The sequence below is a fragment of the Rhinatrema bivittatum genome, chromosome 4 (genome assembly GCF_901001135.1).
Source record: "Rhinatrema bivittatum chromosome 4, aRhiBiv1.1, whole genome shotgun sequence".
Taxonomy (NCBI): Eukaryota; Metazoa; Chordata; class Amphibia; order Gymnophiona; family Rhinatrematidae; genus Rhinatrema; species Rhinatrema bivittatum.
This window is the reverse complement of record NC_042618.1, coordinates 340535861-340557973: the sequence shown is the minus strand read 5'-3', so window position 1 is coordinate 340557973 and position 22113 is coordinate 340535861. Positions and strand designations below refer to the sequence as shown.

At 46.1% G+C, this 22113-nt stretch overlaps 1 protein-coding gene and 1 long non-coding RNA gene across 10 annotated transcripts in view; one reads left to right on the top strand and one right to left on the bottom strand.

Annotated features, from left to right (window-relative positions):
• The window catches only part of RECQL5 (RecQ like helicase 5), a 129894-nt gene that overhangs the window by 18936 nt on the left and 88845 nt on the right, over positions 1 to 22113 (bottom strand). For 8 of the 9 annotated variants that reach the window (XM_029600509.1, XM_029600506.1, XM_029600508.1 and 5 more), the window contains 2 exons: positions 1592 to 1819; positions 866 to 965 (listed from right to left, as the gene is read on the bottom strand). In XM_029600509.1, coding sequence (XP_029456369.1) covers positions 866 to 965; positions 1592 to 1819 — 328 coding nt within the window. Of the gene's footprint in view, positions 1 to 865; positions 966 to 1591; positions 1820 to 15553; positions 15845 to 22113 lie in introns of those variants that run through there. The other variant, XM_029600512.1, reaches the window with a different exon arrangement.
• LOC115090886 overlaps positions 11200 to 22113 on the top strand; it is a 21202-nt gene continuing 10288 nt past the window's right edge. Inside the window, exons 1-2 of the long non-coding RNA XR_003856540.1 lie at positions 11200 to 11408; positions 21430 to 21644. This is a non-coding gene — a long non-coding RNA (uncharacterized LOC115090886). The remainder of the gene's footprint in view (positions 11409 to 21429; positions 21645 to 22113) is intronic.

Sequence of the window (22113 nt, the reverse complement as noted above, 5' to 3'; positions counted from 1 at the left end):
AGTGATGCCACTGTTCAATTTGTGGCTATCTTCATGATGAGCCCTATTAACACTGAGGCTTTTTAATCATTAGGTCACAGAATCATTCAATTGTACAAACATGTATATTATGCTACCAAGTGACACAGCGAGTTGCTGCTCCTCAACATTCCACACGGCATCTATGGACATTTTTTATATTAGAAAATCAATGGAGAATAATGAATCAGTCATCTGACGACACTATTTCATCAAATTGAGGGGACTGGCTCAAAAATAAATGTTCTATTTGGTGTGTGGGAAGGAAGGAAGATCAGTTTCAGAGCTGTTAAATAAATTTAAAAAAAATGATTCCGCTAAAGAGAACCTGGTCAGTGAACTAATGCACTGCTGCAAAATACACCGGGGTGAATACAGGACAATCTCAACCCGAGATTGCAGTCTCAGAATTCTAAACTACTTCATGACACCGTGTCCTATTAGAAAAATGATTCGCTTTTAAATTATGTACTCTCTTCATTTCTCTCACATCCCTCCGCTTTTTCACATCTTCATAAATCTGTTAGGTCGGTGGAGGATGACGTCATGGAGGGGGATTAAGACTTGCCTAGGAACGGACAAGCAGGCACATTTACGTCTGCCAAGGATAGCAGGACTTGGAGGGTAACATGGAAACTTGGAAAGGAGGGATATCATTAAACACGCATGTAGAGGTGGGAAGATGAGGGCACCAAGGCTCAGTTTAACACGGATGGCACAGCATGACAAACTGCCTGAAAAGATTTCAAACCAGAAAATAAATTTAGGCCCCAAACATGGCCACCACTACAGTAACACAGAAGAAAGGTTTTCCACCTGGAAGTTTCCACACCCAAATCCCTCTTACCTTTCGCAACTTCATCTGCTGCAGGTAAAACTGATTCCATTCCTTTTTACGATTCTCCTCAGAGGCCTCATCATCACCCCAATCAGAGTCTTCATCGTACCTTAAAGACACCAATGTACGTGGGAATATGAATGCGTAAGCAGCAGATGTGAAAGGGGGAGAAAAAGATTGGACTGCCATTTACAGGCTAAATAGGTAAACGTGCAGGAAAATAATTTTAACAACAACTGAAAGAACGAAGAAAAATAATAGGGGGGGGGGGAGGAGGGGGGTTCCATAACCTAGTCCTAAAGGAGTCTCTAGCCACTGGTTTTCAGGATATCCACAATAAACATTCATGAGATATATTTGCATAAAATGGAGACAGCGCATGCAGATTTATCTCCTGTATATTCATTGTGGATATTCTAAACACTCGACGGGCTGTGGGGGTTGTCTACGATGTATTTGGAAAGCCCTGGCATAGGAGTGTGCTACTTCACTTGGCTTATATACGAGAGGTCGGTGGGGGGATATGGGAGAAAACCAGGAAAATACTCTAAGCTGTGCATTGAAGCTCCTGGATGAGGAAAAAAAAAAAGAGAAGATTTTGCAGGACACAAAATTATACACATTTAAATCAGACACAAAAGAGTTTGAATTAGTACAAGTTTAAAACTTGTGAAGAGTTGCACTAAGCTGTCGAGTCTTCAAGCAGGGGGAGAACCCCAAGGCTGAAATGCTAACCGGGCAAAGCCGTAACCTTTTCTGCCGCCCTCATACAATTCCGGGTCATGCCCAAAGGGGCCCCGGGACACCTCCGCAGCTCTAATACAGGTCCTGCCGCCGACTGTCAGGCTCTGCAGCAGGTCCAGCTGCTTCTTCACCACGTCTGGGTTCACGCAGTAGTCGCAGGATCTGTTGCACAGAGGTGGGTCATCTCCAAAATGTCTGGCTATAGCAGCATGGCGGCATCTAGCACAAAAAAGAAAAAAGAGGAAACAGATGGAGTGTGAGGCTGCACATAGACAGAAAAATCTTAAGATGGAAGCGAGGAGGAAAAATACAAAACCAGGTACACGCAGCAAGGTGATATAATGTGTGCTACATGTAAATTTATAAGATGATGTGCTTAGAGATGAACACTATCCAGAGCAAAGTCAGAGCACGGCAGAGGCAATATCTGAAGAGGACGATTCACAGCATTCAGTGATTTAATATCCTATAATAATATCCTATCCCATTGACAACCTATGGCTGACTGAAGCCTGGCGAGCCTGTTTTTAAAGTGACGCTTCAGTGTACTGCTCAGGAAGGTGGTTTCGGACACTGCAAAGTTCCTGTGGTACTGTTCCACACATCTCTCTGGATGCTGAGCCTGGGCTACAATGCCGCTTTGATTCACCCTCCAAACCAGCAAAACACACTGACACTCCCCTCTGTTCTTGCACAGAAAAAGGATTTCTTTCACAACTAGGGGCCAAAAAACAAAAACAAAAAACAAAAAAAAACTTTCTAGTTTGTTCTTTGCCTTCAGAAACCACCACTGGATGCAACTTGCTCCGAGCCACTGAGAAACTATTTAGGGAAATGTCAAATGTCTTTTATAGGACATTGCTTTATTTCTCCAAACTCAGAAAGAGACTTGGCTTTACTGCACTTATGAAATATCATCGTTGGCAGCCCTGCCCCATCCCTCTTCTATTTCATAGTGCCAGAGAGGAAGACATTAGAAGTTGGGCATTTTTAGGTTATTTTCAATTTCTCAGAGGCAATCTACTAATATTAAACATGCATTCAGTACTTGACATGAATAGTCTAAAACTCAATTTATTCATAAATCAAACATGGCAGACTCTTACAAGGTGAAAGGAGGCATGAGTACATTGCGGAGGGCAGAAGGTAAAGTCTATTTGCGGATGATACTAGGGTCTGCAGCAGAGTGGACATGCAGGAAGGAGTAGAGAGAATGAGACGTGATTTCAGGAAGCTTGAACGGTATGGCAGCTGGGCTTCAATGCCAAGAAATGTAGAGTCATGCATCTGGGGTGCGGTAATCCAAAAGAGCTGTACATGATGGGGCAGTGAAAGGCTGTTGTGCACAGAGCAAGAGAGGCACCTTGGGGTGATAGGTCTAGCGATCTGACGTCAGTGAAGCAATGTAACAAGGCGATAGCTAAAGCCACAAGAATACTGGGCTGCATAAAAAGAGGAATATCTAGTAAGAAAAAGGAGGTGATAATCCCTTGTACAGGTCCTTGGTGAGGCCTCACCTGTAATATTGTGTTCAGTTCTGGAGACCACATCTCAAGAGGGACAGAGACAGGATGGAGGCGGTCCAGAGAAGAGCGAAAATAATGGTGGGGGTTCTCCTTCAAATGACTTATGAGGAGAGGTTGAAGGACCTAAATATGTACACCCTGGTAGAGAGGAGGTGCGGGGGAGATATGATACACACCTTCAGATACCTGAAAGGTTTTAATGATGCACAATCGACAAACCTTCTCTGTTGGAAAGAAATAAGTGGAACTAGGCATCATGAAATGAAATTCCAGGGAGGATGACTCAGAACCAACGTCAGGAACTATTTCTTCATGGAGAGGGTGGTGGATGCCGGGAATGCCCATCCAGAGGATGTGGTGAAAACAAAAATGGTGAAAGATTTCAAAGGGGCATGGGATAAACACTGTGGACCCCTTAAGGCTAGAGGATGGAAATGAGGAAAAGAGCGCATGGGGGTAACTTGCTGGTGTGGCAGTTACTACCCTTTAACCATCAAGCCTTCATTCTGTTGATGCAACTCATTATTGCTCTCTGCTTTAATGGCAGGATGAAAAGAGGAAAAGGGGAATTAGTTTTGGACAACAACCAACAAGGACATTGAATTTTATGGTCTGGGAAAACAAATAAGCATGGGGGTAACTTGCTGATGTGACTGTTACTACCCTTAACCAATTATCCTTAAACTTGTGATGTAACTCCAACACTGCTCTCTGCTTCAACGGCAAGAGATAAGAGATAACTGGGAATTGGACTTAGACAGTAACCAACAAGGGTCCTGACTGTTTGGGAAACTAAGTATGGAGGTAACTTGTATGCCATGGCAGATGCCACCCCCTGATGCTACCATTATAGGGGAGATCTGTATGGCATGGATGATGCTACCATAAGCTTGCTGGGTGGACTGGATGGACCATTTCTATGTTTCCATATTTCTATAAGTTTAACCTTCCTCGTACTGCCCAGGCTGGGAATTATCCAAAGAAAGACAAGAAATCTTGAGATTCTTCAGCCAGTTATGCACTGCAGGTAAAACAAAAAGGGGTATGTGGCAGAGGCAGCACTCACAACCCTCTGAGGGAGGAACATTTCACCACTGCACAGTAGCAACATGTGGCGGCCAAGCTAGTATGTGCATCGGTTTCCAGAAGGAGCCTATGGTACTGTGGCACCTGGCCAAGAACAGTTGCTACAGTGACTGGACTAGGTGGAAGCAGGGAAAAGGGTTAAAAAGGTATGTGTGTGTGAGAGAGAGAATGGGAACCCTGGGTAAATGTGAATGAGGGCTTCAGGAATCACATCCACGGTTCTAGCTGGTTCCGAGTGAGCTTGAAGCCAAAAGGAGCAGGAGGAAACTGCTGAACTTAAAAAAACAAAAAACAAAAACCCCCCACCAGAACTAAAATCTGTGACACTTGCAAACACAGTTGGCCGCAGAAGTTCAGAGGAAATAAAGAATTGAACACCGATGACTTGGTATTGGTCTAACGGTGGTACAGGGTGAGCACCAGGACTCGGCTCTGTGAGCTCTTGACATTTTTAGCAGAACGGACAGCATGCAGAATTGTTTTCAATACGCCAAACAGAAATAGAAAGTCTGTTTCATTTTTCCCCAATCATGGTCCCCGACTAACTCAAAGCCTCTTATTTGTTTGTGTCTCTTCTCCATCTGTCTTAACCAGACTGTAAGCTCCAAGGAGCAAGAACTGTCTCTTGTGTGTAGCTCTACAGTGCTGCCCTCTGAATGGAATAAGGACAGCCCCTACCCCATCTCCAATGATGTGCCTGAAATTTGGTTTAGGGTTCGGCCTAGTGTTTACTACAATCTGTCATTGTTTTGATTAATCACCAGCTTAGGATCATTAGTATTCTCATTTGAATTGCTGTTAATAGAAGATACTTCAGGGTTACAGGAAAATTAGTTCTCACCTGCTAATTTTCATTCCTGATCAGTCCAGATAAGTGGGTTTTGCATTCCTACCAGCAGTTGGAGGCAGAGAACAAAAACTCTGAGGCACTGCTATATAACAGAGAATGCCACCTGCAGTCCCTCAGTATTGACCTGTACCCAAGCAAAACTAGAGTGAAACCAAACTCAACTATCCCCTGTCTCCCAGGGCAAATGTGAAAACGAGAAACATAGGGTTGGAGCCCCTCTGAACTGGAGCCAAACATCGAACCCAAGGAACCAACCAACCTGGTCATCCTATAGGCTCTGAAACTCTATATACTGAATATCTCATCAGATCTTGCTAATCATAATCAGTATGGTCTTTCGCACACAATGGGCTCGGACTCTGGACTGATCTATGGTCCTTCAGGAAGCCCTTCCTTTCCTGTTTGTACTGCAGATCAGTCCAGACAAGTGGGATGTACCAAAGCACCCCTACACTGGGCAGGCACCCGAAAGACCTGCTCTCAGCACACACTCACCAAAACTTGGCTCCCCTGGTGTGCGAACATTCAGTTGGTAATTCCGGGAGAAAGTGTGCAGTGACATCCACATTGCTGCCCTACAGATCTCCTGTGGTGACACCAACTGACAGCCCACGAGGCCGCCTGCACTCTAGTAGAATGCGCTTGCAACCCCTCTGGAATTCTGTCACCCTTGCAAATATAAGCTGAAAAGATAGTTTTCTTCAACCAGTGGGCAATCGTGCTCTTTGACACTTTGTTTCTGTTCTTTGGTCCCCAATACAAATATGTGATCCAAACGCTTAAAGTTGTTGGTGACCTTCAAGTATCACAACATTACCTGAACATCCAACAAATGAAGCTCTCTCTCCTTTGGAGATTCAGAAGACCAATTCAGATACACAGGGAGCTCCACCGTCTGGTTAAGGTGGTACGAAGGCAAAAATGAGGTACTGTACACAACACCACCCCATGATCCAAAATTCTCAAAAATGGTTCCCTACAGGGCAAAGCCTGAAGCTCCGAAAGTTGCCTGGCTGAAAAATCGCCACCAGAAACAGTTTTCAAGGTGAGGTCCTAAAGTGATGCCCACTGTAACGGTTCAAAGGGAGGCCCGCATAGCACCTTGAACACCAAATTCAAGCTCCATGCCAGACACATTCTACCAATTGGTGGTCGCAAATACTTGGCCCCCTTCAAAAACTGAACTATAACTGATGCAACGCAGCTTACCTCTGAGACACCCCAAAGCCGCCACCTGAACATGCAGAGAATTATATGTCAGACCCTTAGACAAGCGCTGCTGTAAAAAGGCTAAAACATGAAGGATATACACCCTCAACGGGTCTAAGCCTTCCTCCCTACATCATGCCTCAAAAGCCTTCCATACGCCATGGAACTGGACAGTCTCCTGGTCTGAAGTAAAGTGGAGATTACCGGCTCAGAGTACCCTTTCGATCTTAAATGCCTCCTCTCAAAAGCCAAGCCACGAGACAAAAGTGATCCGCCCGATCCAAGAAGATAGGGCCTTGCCTCAGTCTCGACAGATTAGATAGCCTGAGGGCTCCCGTCCATGACAAGCTGGATCAGATCTGCAAACCACGGCCGCTGCAGCCACTCCAGCACCACAAGAATCACCTTTCCTGGATGCCTCTCAATGTGTCACAACATGTGGTCCTATTAATGGCCTTGGAGGAAACCCATACAACAGAGTCCCTGCCTGCCATGGAAGAATCAAAGCGTCTATGCCCTCGGACCAAACATCCTGTCTTGTGACTGATGAATCTCTGCATTGCATCGTGATGCCATTAGATCCAGCTGTGGGTTGCCCAGCGAGCTCTGATGAGATCAAAGGCTTCCCCTGACAATTCTCATTCTCCCGGGTCCAACTGTTGCCTGCTGGGATAGTCTGCCTGCACACTGTCTACTCTGGCCACATGATGCCGCGATCCCTGCAGATCCCCTTCCGCCCAAAGAAAAAACTCCTGGGCCTCAAGAGCTAAAAAAGCACAGTTCTTCATTCCTCCCTGGCGACTAGTATACACCGTCGTCGCATTATCCGAGAATGCTCTTACCACTTGACTTCGGACCTGAGGAAGGAAAGCCATCAGAACCCTGCATACCGCCCTTGTTTTCAAGCGATTGATTGACCAGGTTGCTTCTACTAGCAACAACTGACCCTGGGCTGTCTGCCCTTGACAGACTGCCCCCCCCCCCCCCCCAACTAGTGAGGCTGGCATTCGTGGTCACCATCAACCAGTCCAGAGTCTCCAGGTCCATCCCTTCCTCCAAATTGTGACAAGAAAGCCACTACAACAGATTGGACCTGGATTCCTCCTGTAACGGTAATGGCTGCTGATACTCCTCTGACGACGGACTCCACCATGACAGCAGGTCCTGCTGCAGTGGCCTCAGCCAGGCAAACACTCACGGCACCAAATCTAGTGTAGATGCCATAAAACCAAGAACCTGTAAATAATCCCAGGCCTTGGGAACTGGCAGATGTAAAAACCGCAGTACCAGTGACTGAATCTTTTCCACCCTCTCTGGGGTGGGAAAGACCCTGCCAGCCCAGGTATCAATCCGCGCTCCCAGGTAGTCCAAAGACTGACTTGGCCCCAAGTGACTCTTGGCCAGGTTTATCACCCAGCTGAGCGACTGTAACGTTTCCATCACCCGGCATCTTGCCTGTGAACACTCCTCTTCGGACTTTGCCCAAATGAGTCAATCGTCCAAATACGGGTGAACCAGAATCCTCTCCCTTTGCAGGGCCACCACCACCACCACATTCAACTTCTTGAATGTGCGTGGTGCCATAGCTAATACGAAAGGAAGGGTCCGAAATTGAAAATGCTGCCCCGGCACTATGAAGCGCAGAAACTTTTTATGCTCCTGCTGAATGGCTATATGCAGATAGGCTTCTGTCAAGTCCAAGGATGCAAGAAACTCTCCTCTTTGGACTGCTGCGATTACCATCTGCAACGCCTCCATTAAAAAATGCAGAATCCGCAGCGCCATATTGATCTTCTGTAGATCTACAATGGGCCAAAAAGCACCCTCTTTCTTGGGACCACGAAGTAAATGGAATACCTTTCCTCACCCCCTCTCTGGAGTAGGCACCAGCACAATTGCGTCCAGGTTCTGCAAGTGGTGGAGAATATCCTGGATGGCCTTTAGTTTGTTTCGGGATGTGCAATGGGACATCATAAAAGCCTCCTTTATCGGATGAGAAAGTTCTAAGGCGTAACTGTTTATCACCTCCAAAACATACTGGTCCAACATGATCTTCGCCCATTCTTCACAGAAAAGGGACAACCTCTCTCCTACTACTTCCATTGAAGAGTGGACCTGCCCGACTTCATTGTGAGGCATTTCCACCTCCATGGACAGACTGGAGTCATCTCTTTGAGTCCTGTGGACACCCCGAAAGGACTGTTTCCTTCCTGAGATCTGCGTCTGCCCTGAGCCTGAGACACTCTTGCCTGAATGAAAATGCTTCACCTCCCGAAAATGGGAGCGTGGGGGAGGGCAGAGGTCTTCTTGGCCACTTTCTTATCCTCCGGCAACTTGTTGCCCTTGGATTCACCCAGAACATTCATCAATTGCTCCAGGTCCTCGCTGAAGAGCAGCTTTCTCTTAAAATGGAGATTACAAAGTTGGGGTTTGGACCAAACATCTGCCACCCAATTTTGTAACCACAGAAGCCTCCTTGCTGCTACCATATTTCTGGTCGATGTTCGGACCATGTCATAAAGAGCATCCGCCACATAGGCCACCCTGGCCTCCAGCCATGCCGCCTGATTGGAGTTGCCATAAGGAGACCTTTCTCCTGTGCCTTCTGCACCCAGCACAAACAGGCCCTCTGCATCAGGCTAGCACAAATCATTGCCTGGAGGCTTAACGCTGAAACTTCAAACATTCTTTTCAACTGGATATCCAATTTGCAGTCCTGGACATCCTTCAAAGCAGCAGACCCTGCTACTGGAATAATGGTCTTCTTGGTAATTGCATCCACATTAGGGAACCTCAGTAACTCCAAGGTCTCTTCCATTAGCGGATACAACTTCGCCAATGCTCTGTTGACCTTTCATACCAGCCTTCAGGGTATCCAATTCCTAGTTTACCAGTTTCTTCGACAAAGTAAATGCTTCTAGCAGTCCCCGTAGGCCATCCAGTACTAGATCCCCCGTAGCAGACTAACAGTCCCCCGTAGGCCATCCAGTACTAGATCCACCCCCTCATTATCCAAATCTTCCTGGGTAACCTTGATACCCAGCTCCCCCAAAACCTAGGAAATGAGGGATCTTAATTCCTCTTTCTGGAACAGCTGCATGACCCTGGGGTCGTCTCCTTCTGAAACCGGTACTTCATCCGGGTTGACCCCCATCCTTAAACACCCCTGGGTCATTAGCTGGGCTGCTCACTGTGAGGTCATCCCCTGGGATCATCTGTCGAATCACTTCCAAGCACAAACAGGTCATCTGGATCTTGACCAACTGCGTCATGGTCCTCTCCATACTCTCCCTCCCCTGAGGGAGATGCCAATCCAAGACGCCAAAGTAAGGACCACCCAGCTGTGGCCCTCTTGGACCTTTTTAAAGCACACTGTGGCTTCCTCTCCAGGGGCCGCTTCTCCTCAGTTCCCCATCTGGCCAAGTAGTTCCTGTGGAGGAGCAGCACGAAATCCTCCAGATGCCCCTCATCCCAGGGGCATTCCCACTGGGGAAAGAAGAGGAAAGGGATTCCCTGGACCCTGCAGCAGCTGCTGCTTGTTTGCCACATGCCTCCCTGGAGCTGCATCTTCAGCCCCCATGGGAGGAACCAGTGCTGGTCCTGATGAATGAATGACCCTCCAGGCACCCGCAGCCTCCATGGAGATTCCTTCACCACCCAAGGAACAATCCCAGCATAGCACTGCTGAATTGAGCTGTTTCAACTGTGTGCCACAGGCTCTGCACACTTTCACGTGCTGTGATGCCATCAGACCTACCACATGGCCGCCGCATTTCAGGCACGCCTAAGGAGATCCCTGCTACAGCCCTGATGGGCTTCCCCGACTCACCTCGGAACCATCAGCAACTTCGGGCAAACAGCGCAACTCTTCCTCCACACAAGAGGAGCCCCGCTGCTCCAGATCTCTTTTCTTTTTTTTTTTTTTTTTAAAGGAGCCACTGACAAAGAAAGGAAAAGTAAAACCAAATACTTTCCCGTTGCTGGCCACCAAAAGGGGAAGAGGCTCTTTGAGGATAAGAGGGAGCAAGGACCCCTGGCTATAAGACCCCCCGAGATGATGTAGGCAAAAACAGTCCAGGGATCACCAACCCCGCACTCGCCTGGCTCCACCTTTAGGATGGTCCACAAATTTCCAAACACCTCAGGGAGCTCCAGAAGATTATTCTGTTTCTAAACTTTTTTTATTTTATTTTTTTTATTTTAAACTACTCTAATCAGACTACAGGTTTGCACCTCTACCATCTGCTGGAGACAGAGAACTACTGAGGGACTGCAGGTGGCGCACTCAGTTATGTAGCAGTGCCTCAAAGTTTTTGTTCTCTGCCTCCATCTGCTGGTAGAGATGCAAAGCCCACTTGTTTGGACTGATTTGGAGTATGAACAGGAAAAGCTGTTTTGATTTTCCTTGTTTGGGACGTGGGGGGTGGGACATAGATTAAGCCTTTGTGGACAGGAGAGTGAGCCTTTGTTCAGGGGAGGGGGAAGTGAGGCTGATGCAGATTCTGTTTTGGGTGAGAGAGGGGTAAGAGGTTGACACTGCTCTTTCTTTAACTGGAGGAGGAGCAAGACCAACACAACTTTTGTGCTTGGCTTTGCTGAATATCTATTGTACAAGTGTGTTGCAATCTGGTTTGAAGAAAGGTGTTACCCAAAAACACAAAATTACTATATAGCCACAACCTATTTTCTTTAGCAACTCATACTCCTAACATGGACACTGCATGGCTAGATTAGAAAAACGTAGCAATTATTTGTGCAAAATTTAATGTTATAGAAAGGAAAAAGAAAAGCTTTGCCATTAAAGTGGTGCCACCCAGAGCTCTGGGAAGCAGCTGCACCAGCTGCTCAGTTCTGCCTTCATGCCCCCCCCCCCTTCCCCGCCCCCTTCTCTTCCTCCTTCCCTGCCCAAGGAATATGTAACATGAAACCTCGGATCTCCATAAGCTCCAAAAAACAAAAAGCCACTGAGGCAGAGTCAGTAGCTGGCTGTCAGCAGCAAACCCAGAAGAGAGAGAGAGAACGAGAGAGGCGCGCACAGACACACAGAGCAGCCAGAGAAAGGGGCAAAATGGGGGCCTACAGTATGTGAAAAAAAAAAAAGAGTGTGCAGTGCAGAAGGACAAACACTGCTCCCGGGGTAAGGATCTTTTCTTTGTCCACCTTCACTAATCCTCTGCAACATCTCATGGCTAGCTCTCCTGCATACGATAACATCTTTCCTGTCTCTTTGGTGCTCCATCGCCACAAGTTAGGAGTATTAAGGTTGCTAGACATCACAGAGAGGGGAAGGGAAGCTGCTACTTTCAGAACCAGCCTGAAGAAGAGAAAAGTTTCAGCTGTGATCAGATTAAAACGGATTTGCTGGAGGCTATAATGTTGTTTGTTGAACTGTGGGAGCTTTAAACGGAACCAGTGCTGGCAAAAGCAGAGCAGCAGCCCCCTTCAGCTGCGGCATGAGCTCCGTTTCAGCATTTTTATTCCGTTTGTTATTGATTTCCCAAGAAGTATAACAAGATTTCAACACAAGTAGAGTAACAAGATTAGTAAAATAAGTCCCAATTAGCTTTCACGCATAATACTCGATATTTCTACATGCTGTTGCTCCTGCAGTAAAAAGCCTAAAGTATCAAATACAGGACAAATGCTAGTATTAAAGCCCACTGGAAAACAACTGTAACCCCCACGGACTGCACAAACCGTCCATAACTAAACTGCTCCTCCAGCAGTGAGAGAAAAAAAAAAAAGTTTCAGCCACAATTCCGATGAATTAATAAGAGATAAGAGTTCAGATCGGAGGGGGGGGGGGGGGGGGGGGGGGGGGGGGGGGGGGGGGGGGGGGTCTAATATCGATTAACTGTTCATTATCAAGAAAGGCAGACAATATATAAAACGCCTGACACCTCTTTCCCAGGTAAGCTTCTCCATGCTAGCACTTCTTTATAAAAGCAGGCCCAAAAGGCCTGATACCAAGGTCAGTGCTAAAAGAAATTACCTGGCAAAAGACGGACAAAAGTTGGGAGGGGAAAAAAAAACCCCAAACCCTTGCTGGTTATTTTGTGATGCTGACACGCCGATACACACCGGGCTTTCCTGTTTCTGCTAATGCTACATTAGGATGGCCCCTCCATCCGCCCCCCACTTTGACTCCAAATGTGTGTGTGGATGTTTTTTTTAGCACTCCAGCTACTGCGGGCACAGGGAAGGGAACTTTCAAAGGCACTTCCATGGGTTAAACAGCGCTTTATCCGTGGAAATAGCCTGTTACAAAACCGCCCGCCTGCGCCACGCGGAAGCTTACTGGCAGCGAGCAGAGGCATTCCCGCGAGCAGCGCCGGGGAGGGATTTGACTTGCGTGCTTTAGTTTTCAATTTTTCAAAAAAAGCACGAGCATAAAAATTCTCCCCGAAAAATGTCTGCGCACAAATTAGCAGGTGTAATTGTGGGTGGGTCATTTTGTTGCCCAATGTTCAACGGGTGAGAGAATGCGTGTGCTTTCCCTTTAAAAATTGAACTTATGCGCATATTTGATTTAAAACTGATGCAGGGCGTTACAAAATTATCCCCAAAGAGAGCAATTTTCAAAGCTGTTTCTGTGGGTTAAAGCATTTGATCCACAGACGTGGGCTTTTGGAAAATTGCTCACCCTCTGCGCGGATACAATTAGGTGCCTTCTTTTTTTGAGCACTCGTGTTACATTTTACTCGCATTCAAAGGTATTCCGTGCGGTTGGGGGTTAAGTCAGGGGGGGGCAACGTCGGGCATGGCTTTGGCTGAAAAAAAATATGCAACCGCAGAGAAACCAGGCACAAATCTCTGCGGGAATTCTTTCCTGGGGCAATAATCAAAGCAAAACTACCTGTGAGGTTTTTGTTTTGATTGTTAGGGGCAAACCCCAGGAGTAAAACCTTCCTGTGGAATTTACACCAAGGTGGGCAGCGGGATTACGACCCCCCCTCTTAAAAAGGTTTGTGGATAGCATCTATGTACAACAATAAGAGGTACTATAACCACCAGTAAATTACTCATTGAGGAGTGGATTTTCCAAAGCACGTGTGTGAATAACATGCTATTTTGCACACGTGCACAGGCCTATAGAAAGTTACCCCGGTGGGGGGGGGGGGGGGGGGGGGGGGGGGGGGGGGGGGGTTTTACACATAAAACTACACGTGGAAGCAAAGTTACAGGTACCTGAGAGAGAGCCAGGGCGTGGAAAACCATTTCCATGCGCGCTTTCTATAAATCGAAAGTACACATGCAAACACGGGTGTAAACACTTACACCTGCTCCCATGCAAGGAGAAAGTGCGTGGGCGCCTGCCAATTTTCAAAGCAGATTTACGTGTGCACATCTGCTTCGAAAAATTATGGCCGAAGCCCGAGCATACTTTGTAAATGCGGATTTCAGCCGTCAGCGCTCTCCCAAAGTAAACAAAAAAAAAAATCCCTACTTTTATTGGGAGCAAAACGGGGAAAGAAAAACCATTGTGCTGAAAAGCAGAAAGAATCAGTTCTGCCGCGGGCACCTATGTACGCCAATCCCACACAACAGAGAGGATAAAGAGGTAGGACTGGTAGCCTTCTAGTGCTTACGGTCTAGAATCAAGGGCAGTAAAGTGAATAAACACTCACCCTGACCTCATTATACAGTGTCTGTGTAATGTTAATAATGCAAACCAGTTAGGGTAGATTCCTCCCCTCCCAGAGGATTTTACTGTCGGCACACAGGGGACCGCATTTTTGCTTTTCTTCTGTAATGGATTGGAGACAAATTTAACACCAGGAGGAATGAATTTTCGATAATCTACTTATCAGAGTTGTGGCAAGACCTGAAGTGAGCTGTTAATGCAAGGAAGCCCCCATGTGTCACGAAACTGGAAGTTGAAACAGTTCTAGGTGGAAGAACGGCCAAAATTCCTTGAGGGTCGATGTGCGAGACTGATCAGTTACAGGAAATGTTTAATTGAAGTTATTGCTGCTCAAAAGATGGTGCCACCAGTTATTGAATGAAGGGCTCGCAGACTTTTTCACACAAAGGTGCATTGTTTAATCTTTTTGATGAATAAATATTCAAAATATCTCCCTTTTTGTCTGAGTTGTTGAATAGGGTTACCTGTCTCTTTTATCAGGGTTTAGATTAGGACCTATTCATGTTTTGAAAATAAATTGTGTTAAAATGCAGATCATCCTAGGCAGTTCACAAACCTTTTCTCGGTATTGTATATGTTATTATATACTAGCCGTTAAGCCCGTAACAACAGGCTACATTTTATAACATTTTTTCTGTCCATTTCCTTCCCACTCATTCTCCTTCCCACTCCCTCCTCCCCATTCTCCCTCCCACTCCCTCTCCCTCTCACCTCCCTTCCCCTCCCTTCAGTCACTCCCCCCTCCCCTTTCCTCCCTTCAGCCACTCCCCTCTCCCCTCACTCTCTCCTCCCCCTCCCTTCAGCCACTCCCCTCACTCTCTCCTCCCCCCTCCCTTCAGTCACTCTCTCCTCCCCCCTCCCCTCACTCTCTCCCCCCTCCCCTCACTCTCTCCCCCCTCCCTTCAGTCACTCTCTCCTCCCCCTGTCACCTCACTCTCTCCTCCCCCCAGTCACTCCCCCCTCCCCTCACTTTCTCCTCCCTCCCCCTCCCTTCAGTCACTCCCCTCTCCCCTCACTCTCTCCTCCCCCCTCCCTTCAGCCACTCCCCTCACTCTCTCCTCCCCCCTCCCTTCAGTCACTCTCTCCTCCCCCCTCCCCCTCACTCTCTCCCCCCTCCCTTCAGTCACTCTCTCCTCCCCCCCCTCACCTCACTCTCTCCTCCCCCCAGTCACTCCCCCCTCCCCCTCACTTTCTCCTCCCTCCCCCCTCCCTCCTCACTCCCCCTCCCCTCACTTTCTCCTCCCTCCCCCCTCCCTTCAGTCACTCCCCCTCCCCTCACTCTCTCCTCCCCTCCCTTCAGTCACTCCCCCCTCCCCTCACTCTCTCCTCCCTCCCCCCTTCCCTCCAGTCAATCCCCCCTCTCCTCACTTCTCTCCCCTCACAGCTCATCCACAATGAAGATCTCCGGAGGTGGGGGCCCTCCCTCGCGCACGCCGCCGCCGCTCCTGCTTTTCACTGCCGCTCCTTCCGCCGCCGCTCTTTCCGCCGCTCCTGCTTCTCGCTGCCGCTCCTTCCGCCGCTCCTGCTTCTCGCCGCCGCTCCTTCCGCCGCTCCTGCTTCTCGCCGCTGCTCTTCGCCGCTGCCGCTCCTCCCAGCGCCATTTTTTTTAGGCACGCTCCGCTCTGACCGACTTGCGCGCATGTGCGGTAGAGCTGCTCTCTACTGCGCATTTGCGGCACGTCGGTCCGGGCTCCCTTATCTAGTAGATATATAAAAGCCCTGAGAACATTTTTACAGTAGGACACTAACACGGTTTCACTACTATGGCCCAGAACAGGCAAAGGGACCGTATAAGTTTAGAACTTCAATTTCTGTAATCAACAGAGCTTTAGTTTCTTTCTTTGACTAAAAATGCCCTTTGCAGCGTTACAGGAATCATGGTGCGTTTCCGACTGTTTGCCTTCTGCTGTCCTTGGCTGCTGCTCGCCCTAAAGAAATGCCAGTTAAAAAGAACAGAAACAAAATAAGAGTTTCAGCCAACTGCAGCTAAACCGGGACAAAAAGAAAAACACCCTCCTGTACGTCCCAAGCCACGATCCTGCTTGACCCAATGTGCTTTGCTAGGATTCTGACAGATTTGTGCATCTTTCGCCTCTGTGGACATACAACTCCCTTATAAGCCCTATAATTAAAAACATGACAGTAGCAATCAAGGCTGATGTCACAGTGTTTCCTTTGATGTGAATTTGCTCAAATTCTCTCTAACCAGGCTGAGCACATGTTCCTATGGCTCCTAATGAAGAGATACATTTTGGGATACAGAAACAAAAGCATCTTGGGGGTGAGACATGGAGCTGACGCGGAATAGCCATTAAGCAGAATAGCCCTTGGAGGACAAAATAGAGTCAGACGCTGCCCTTTATGCCAGCTTGCATGAATTGCTGTGGCTAGAGCATGGAGCTGTGAAATATTAAGACACAAATTCCACTCCCTTCCCCATCAGATGCTATGTGGCCCCCCTTGTTACTTAATCTCCCCTGAGCCCAATATCCAGTGGCATGGAGAGCAGCAGAAGCTAAACCCTAACACTTGATTTGGCTAACTCTACCCGGATATCTGGTGGCACTTATCCAGCTAACAGTGCTGCTGAATATACCCTGAATAAAGTTATCTGGTTGAGGTTAGGCCTGGCCTTCACCCCAATCAGGCTTGTCTGGATATCTTGAGCCAGACAGCGCTGAATATCTAATGCAGTCTGGCTAAAGCTTTGCCAGGCCCTCCAAACTCCACCTCTTCTTATGCAGGTAAATTATCTGCCTGCTGAACTGGGGGGAGGGGGGGGGGGGAGGAGGGCGTTTGTAAAAACAAAGATTTATCCAAGTTTGAACATCGACCTCTCTGTGTTTAAATGTCTCTTGTGGTGGGGAAACCCCACAGCCATGGGACAGCCTCTTGTACCGCACCACAAAGTAACAGTGTTATGGGAATAAGAAATACGCTTCGGTGTTTAAAATAAATTTGGTTTCTGCTGAACTACTCGCACAAGAGATTTTCTGTGTCAGGTTTGCCATTTCTGGCTTTCTTTTTTTTTTTAAGCCTTATGTTAGTACTAAGCCATGATACATGGCTTAGTACTAACATAGCTTACATGATACACGGCTTAGTACTAACAAGCCTGATGCACATCCCCGTCTCTGGTGCCTCTCTCTTTTGATCCTGTTAAACTGGAAGGGGTGGTGCTCCTCCTTCTGTCATCTGACTATCCTCAGCACCATACTACACTACTTTAATTAGTGGGTTTGTTTCGCTATTATTTAAGTTTGAATTCTGAACATAGGTAACCTCTCCCCATCAGGGTCTCCACCCTCTATTTCTGAATCTCTCTCTCTCTCTTAGTCTGAAACACTTGCAAGGTGGCTTTCAAACGAGAAAAGAAAAAAAAAATCAGATCTGGTAAACAGCGGATGAAGAAACGGTCCGAGTTTTCCTGGCAAGGAGAGCGGGGAGAGAGTTGGCTCGCAGCTCTTCCAATAGTGAAGAGGAAGAAAAAAAACCCAAAACCTCCTTCAATTCAAAACATATGTCTGGAAAACAGGAAGAAAGAGTCGTTGTTGGAGTTCCAGAATGCACACTAACTTATGTGAAACCAGGCAGGCTCAAGAAAAGGAACTGCCATTTGGATTCTGCAAAAGAAGTGCTTGACAGCAGATACCAGCGAGTCCCTTCCAGCTTTCTTGTTTATTGTAAGCGTCGGAGAATTAGAATGGAGACGAAGATGGAAGAATTCTCTTCATTTTGACCCTGGCAGGTTCCTCCTGCTCAGATGGAACCAGGGCTGGGATCTGGCACCATGAACCTTCATTCGTGACTATTTTATATCTCCTCTCAACTAACTGTGAACCAGTTATTGCAGCGAAGGTCCTCGGCTGGGGACCAGGTGCCTGGGCAATCATGGGTCCTAAATCTGGCCACTAGGTGCTGCTATTGCACAAGGACTATAACTCCCTCTGCCTGGAGGTTGCGAATGGCCATAGTCTGGGGTGAGTAGAAGCAGCATGGGATCTATTTACTATTTGGGATCCTGCCAGGTGCTTGCGACCTGGATTGGCCACTGTTGGAAACAGGATGCTGGGCTTGATGGACCTTCGGTCTGACCCAGTATGGCAGCCTTTTATGTTCTTAAGTCAGGAATCGAATCTGGGTCCCTCCGTATGGCAACAGGTAGTACTGGCCACTAAGCCACTGGATCGGACTACACCGAATTAGTTTTGGATACATGCCAAACTGATAAACAAAGGAATTTTTAAAAAGTAATAATAATTAAGTGCAATCAACTAGGTTACAACATAACTGGAGGCTTTATGATGGGAGGCATTACTTTGTGTCTCTATCACCTGGGTGTGGTCTAATCCTATAACACAAATGCCCTTGGTCTAATTACTGAAATAACACCAAGTCATTTAATATATATATATATATATATATATATATATATATAGAGAGAGAGAGAGAGAGAGAGAGAGAGAGAGAGAGATTTGATATTCTGCCTTTTACCAATGTGGGCTACAACAGATTTTAAATCAAACAGTCGCAGTATATTAGTCGAGGATCCCCAGTGTACTATGGAGCCACATGCGGTTCAAACACTTGATCTGAGACTGTGAACCAGACAGGAGGGAGAGGCGCCAAAGGAGAGGGTATGACAAACGTGTGGCTGAAAGAGTCTTGTTAGGCCCGGCCACGGGGATGGAGAGAAGGGGGGAGGGAAGGGGAGAAAGGGAAACGTATCTGCAGCTGGGGAATCTAAAGGAGGTTATATTTGGGGGTCAAACATGTATCTAGATAAGGGAACATGACCCGGGGACTATGATTTTCAAGATATTGGGAGTTTCCAGATAATAGATCAGATAAAAGGTGCTGAAATAAATATCAAGATACACTAGCTCCTCTAAGTGGTCTCCAAGGTCTACCACCAGGTCCGGTTTTCAAAACAACAAAATACACAAATTACTGGGTTCCTTAAATCTCATGTCTAATGTACATAATGCCACCAAACCAGCTGATTCGGTCTGCCAAACGTCAATCCAAACAGCTAGAACACCAATGTCAGTTTAATAAGCTTTCTATAAGTAAATTTAACAATTGTAAAAATAAATAAATAAATAAATAAATAAAGAAAGAAAGTTAACACTTTTTTCTCAAAACCTTAAACAACTAAACAAGATAAAGTACTGTTTTTAAGGAATGTGGAAAGGGAAAACCTGAGACTGTACAATACAAAATTTAAAATTTTTGTAGTTTTCAGGCTATCACGGGAAAAAGCCCTTTAATAAATTCACCTTCCATGAGTGTTTAATGTAATTAAATAACAGCCAGAATTTCTTCCATATTTCAATGCCTTCCAAAGAGACTTTATAGCACCTGGACAGACGGCTTTATCCCGGCCCAAGAAAGTCCTTATCTTTAACGAAAGAACGCCACCAAGGCCATGTTTCACTGTGATCCATGCTGCTTCAGGGCCCACGCTTGAGAAGACTTTCAGCGACTGCCATCCGCTCTGACCTCTGTGGGCGGTGCTATCTGAGGTTTTCCCTTTCCACATTGCTTAAGAGCAGTACTTTACCTTGATTAGTTAAGATTTTGAAAAAGAAGTAGTAAATTAAAAAAAAAAAAATGTTATTTATAGAAAGTTATTAAAACTGACAATGGTGTTGGGATTGTAATGTACATGCTGTACATATACCTGACAAATAGCAATTGGGATATATAATGAAAGCTAGACCTGTTGGCAGACCTCAAGGTCTGGAAGCAGACACTGTCTCAAATGCACAATGTGCTGACTTTATAGGATTAACTCATTCTATTTACATTCCTGCAACAAGTTGGCGTGTTTAAAAAAAAAAAAAAAAAAGCAAGCACTGAAAGTTTTTGCCATTGGAACCATCCAGCTGTAGCCATTTCATTTTAATTTATTTATTTAATGGGTCCTCTTGCTTTGTCTGACAGCAATGCAATGGCGTTTCTTGCACCACCGAAGATTTCAAATCCTCTGAAATCACTGAGCAACACACCCACACATACAACTTCATTTTAACAGTGACCTCCCATCCAAAGCATAGCTCAAAATGGCACATGTGGAGATTACCACACATTTAAATCCGCATTGGGTAGCAACCAAAATGATCAATTAGTTCCAAATCATTGAAGAGCAGCATGTTTTCTAACTGCCTAAAGCATTCTGGGATTTATTGCCCAGAACGCTCAATAGGAAAAAAATAAATGACAAGACAACCTTGAATGCTCTGGAATAAGAGATACATAAACAAGACTGGAAGAGCCTTTGTTAAGAGGGCTTAGAAAAGGTTTTGGTTAATCCATAATACCTTCCCCTACTAATCCTGAGGTTAGGCCGCCTGCTTAGTAAGAAATGAAATAAGATCAGTTTGCAGATTCTCCTTCCATGCGATTCCAAAGTTTTCAAACTAGAGAGACAGTGCGCAGCCTAGCAAAATTGGCAATAAAACTCTAAAGAGTTCCCGGGTGCTTTTGGTGTGGGATTAGTCGCAGGAAAGAAAGTTGCAGTCTCTCTCTGGCTTTCCACTGCTGCCCAGTAAGTACTTTAGGATCAGGATCAGTTTTAAAACTTTCTGGCGCCCAGACACGCACATAGAAATGAAGGACATGTTGGAAACTATAAAATGACAGACTGCTATAGATAAATCAAAGATCACACCCCGATGATTTAAGATGGGCAGAGATCTGTGGTTGGCTCTCCTGAATTCCATCCTCACATTATGCTGTTAAACACATTTTTTGTGGTTACTCTCTGGGTTTAGGAGTTTTTGTGAGCTCCTAAATTTGAAGCCAACTTAAATAGCTTTTTAAAGATAGCCTTTGAGAACAGGACTTCTCTGCATGCACGAGGGTCTTGCGATATATAATGCTGAAGTGACACTACAAATCGATATATTACATTAAACCGCAACAGGACATCAGTAACACATCAACCCTTTGCTTCCTTCCTGATGTAATCCTCTGTTTATTTCTGTTTTCAAACTCCAGTGTCCTTCTGCTTCTCCCCATCTCATATTGCTCTTTGCAAGTCCATCCAGTAACTTGCACATGCCAGTTTACGCCACAATTACAAGTGCTTCCAGAAACAATTTCTGGATACATTTTTTCAGATGGTCCGTAGGTCAATCAGGCCTACCCTACATAATTTTTCAGATGGTCCGTAGGTCAATCAGGCCTACCCTACATAATGCACCAAAGCCATATGCTATTATTGGGTTCATAGAATGGATGTGTCAACTTTTTCTGGGATGCAAGATAAAAAAAAATTCTAGGAACAAAGTTTGCAATATACTGCAATACAAAATTTGGCCACTCATTTTAATTATTTCCCCTCTTCCCTTTATAAGCCACTGCAAGATCCTGCTGTGTGTCAGGTAATGCAATCTTGAAATACTTTTCAAAAACCAAACCAAAACCCAGATGATATTCTGGCTGTGGCAGTTGGTGGTTAGTGAGCTGACAGGGCAGCAGTCTCCAATACTTTCATTTTTTTTTCCAGCGATCTGGAAGCGAGCAGCAGGAACCAAAGAGCAAGAGCCGTGAAGCTGGCTAAAACTGCATCCTTTCCCAAGCAACAAACTACCAAAGGAGTGAATCCAGGAGAGGAAACAGGGGTGCATGTGGATGCCCTAAGTTGCAGAGATAGCATGTCAAGAGGTCAGCTGACAAATCGGTCAGCAGGGCACCGTAGCATTTAAAGGCAGTGAAAGGCAGGTATGTCAAACCAAGGTGGTCGACTGGCAGTTGGCCAGTAAATGAAGTAGCATTATTTGGCGACATGTTTACTCTCCCACAGGACAGTGTCCAGTGGAAACCAATGACTGTGAGTCTTTCCATTTCAAGAATATCTAAGAGCACTGACTGTACAATCAGTCAGGGAGTTTCTTAATTTGGGGACTGGGAGTGTTACTTTGAACATTAGGATTTTTTCGTCACTTGAATGTTTAATTTTGTTAATTAGATCTGATTATTTAATTCAATTGATTCTTTGACTGACAATTTCATTGGCCACTTACTGGATCCTGGATAAAACTAATTACAGTGAATTCTTTGCAATTGTTCTTAGCCAGTTCGTTACAATATTTCACAAGTCTGAAATGGTAGTCAGTCACAGGTATCGAGATTAGAACATAAGAACATAAATTGCCATACTGGGTTAGATCAAGGGTCCATCAAGCCCAGC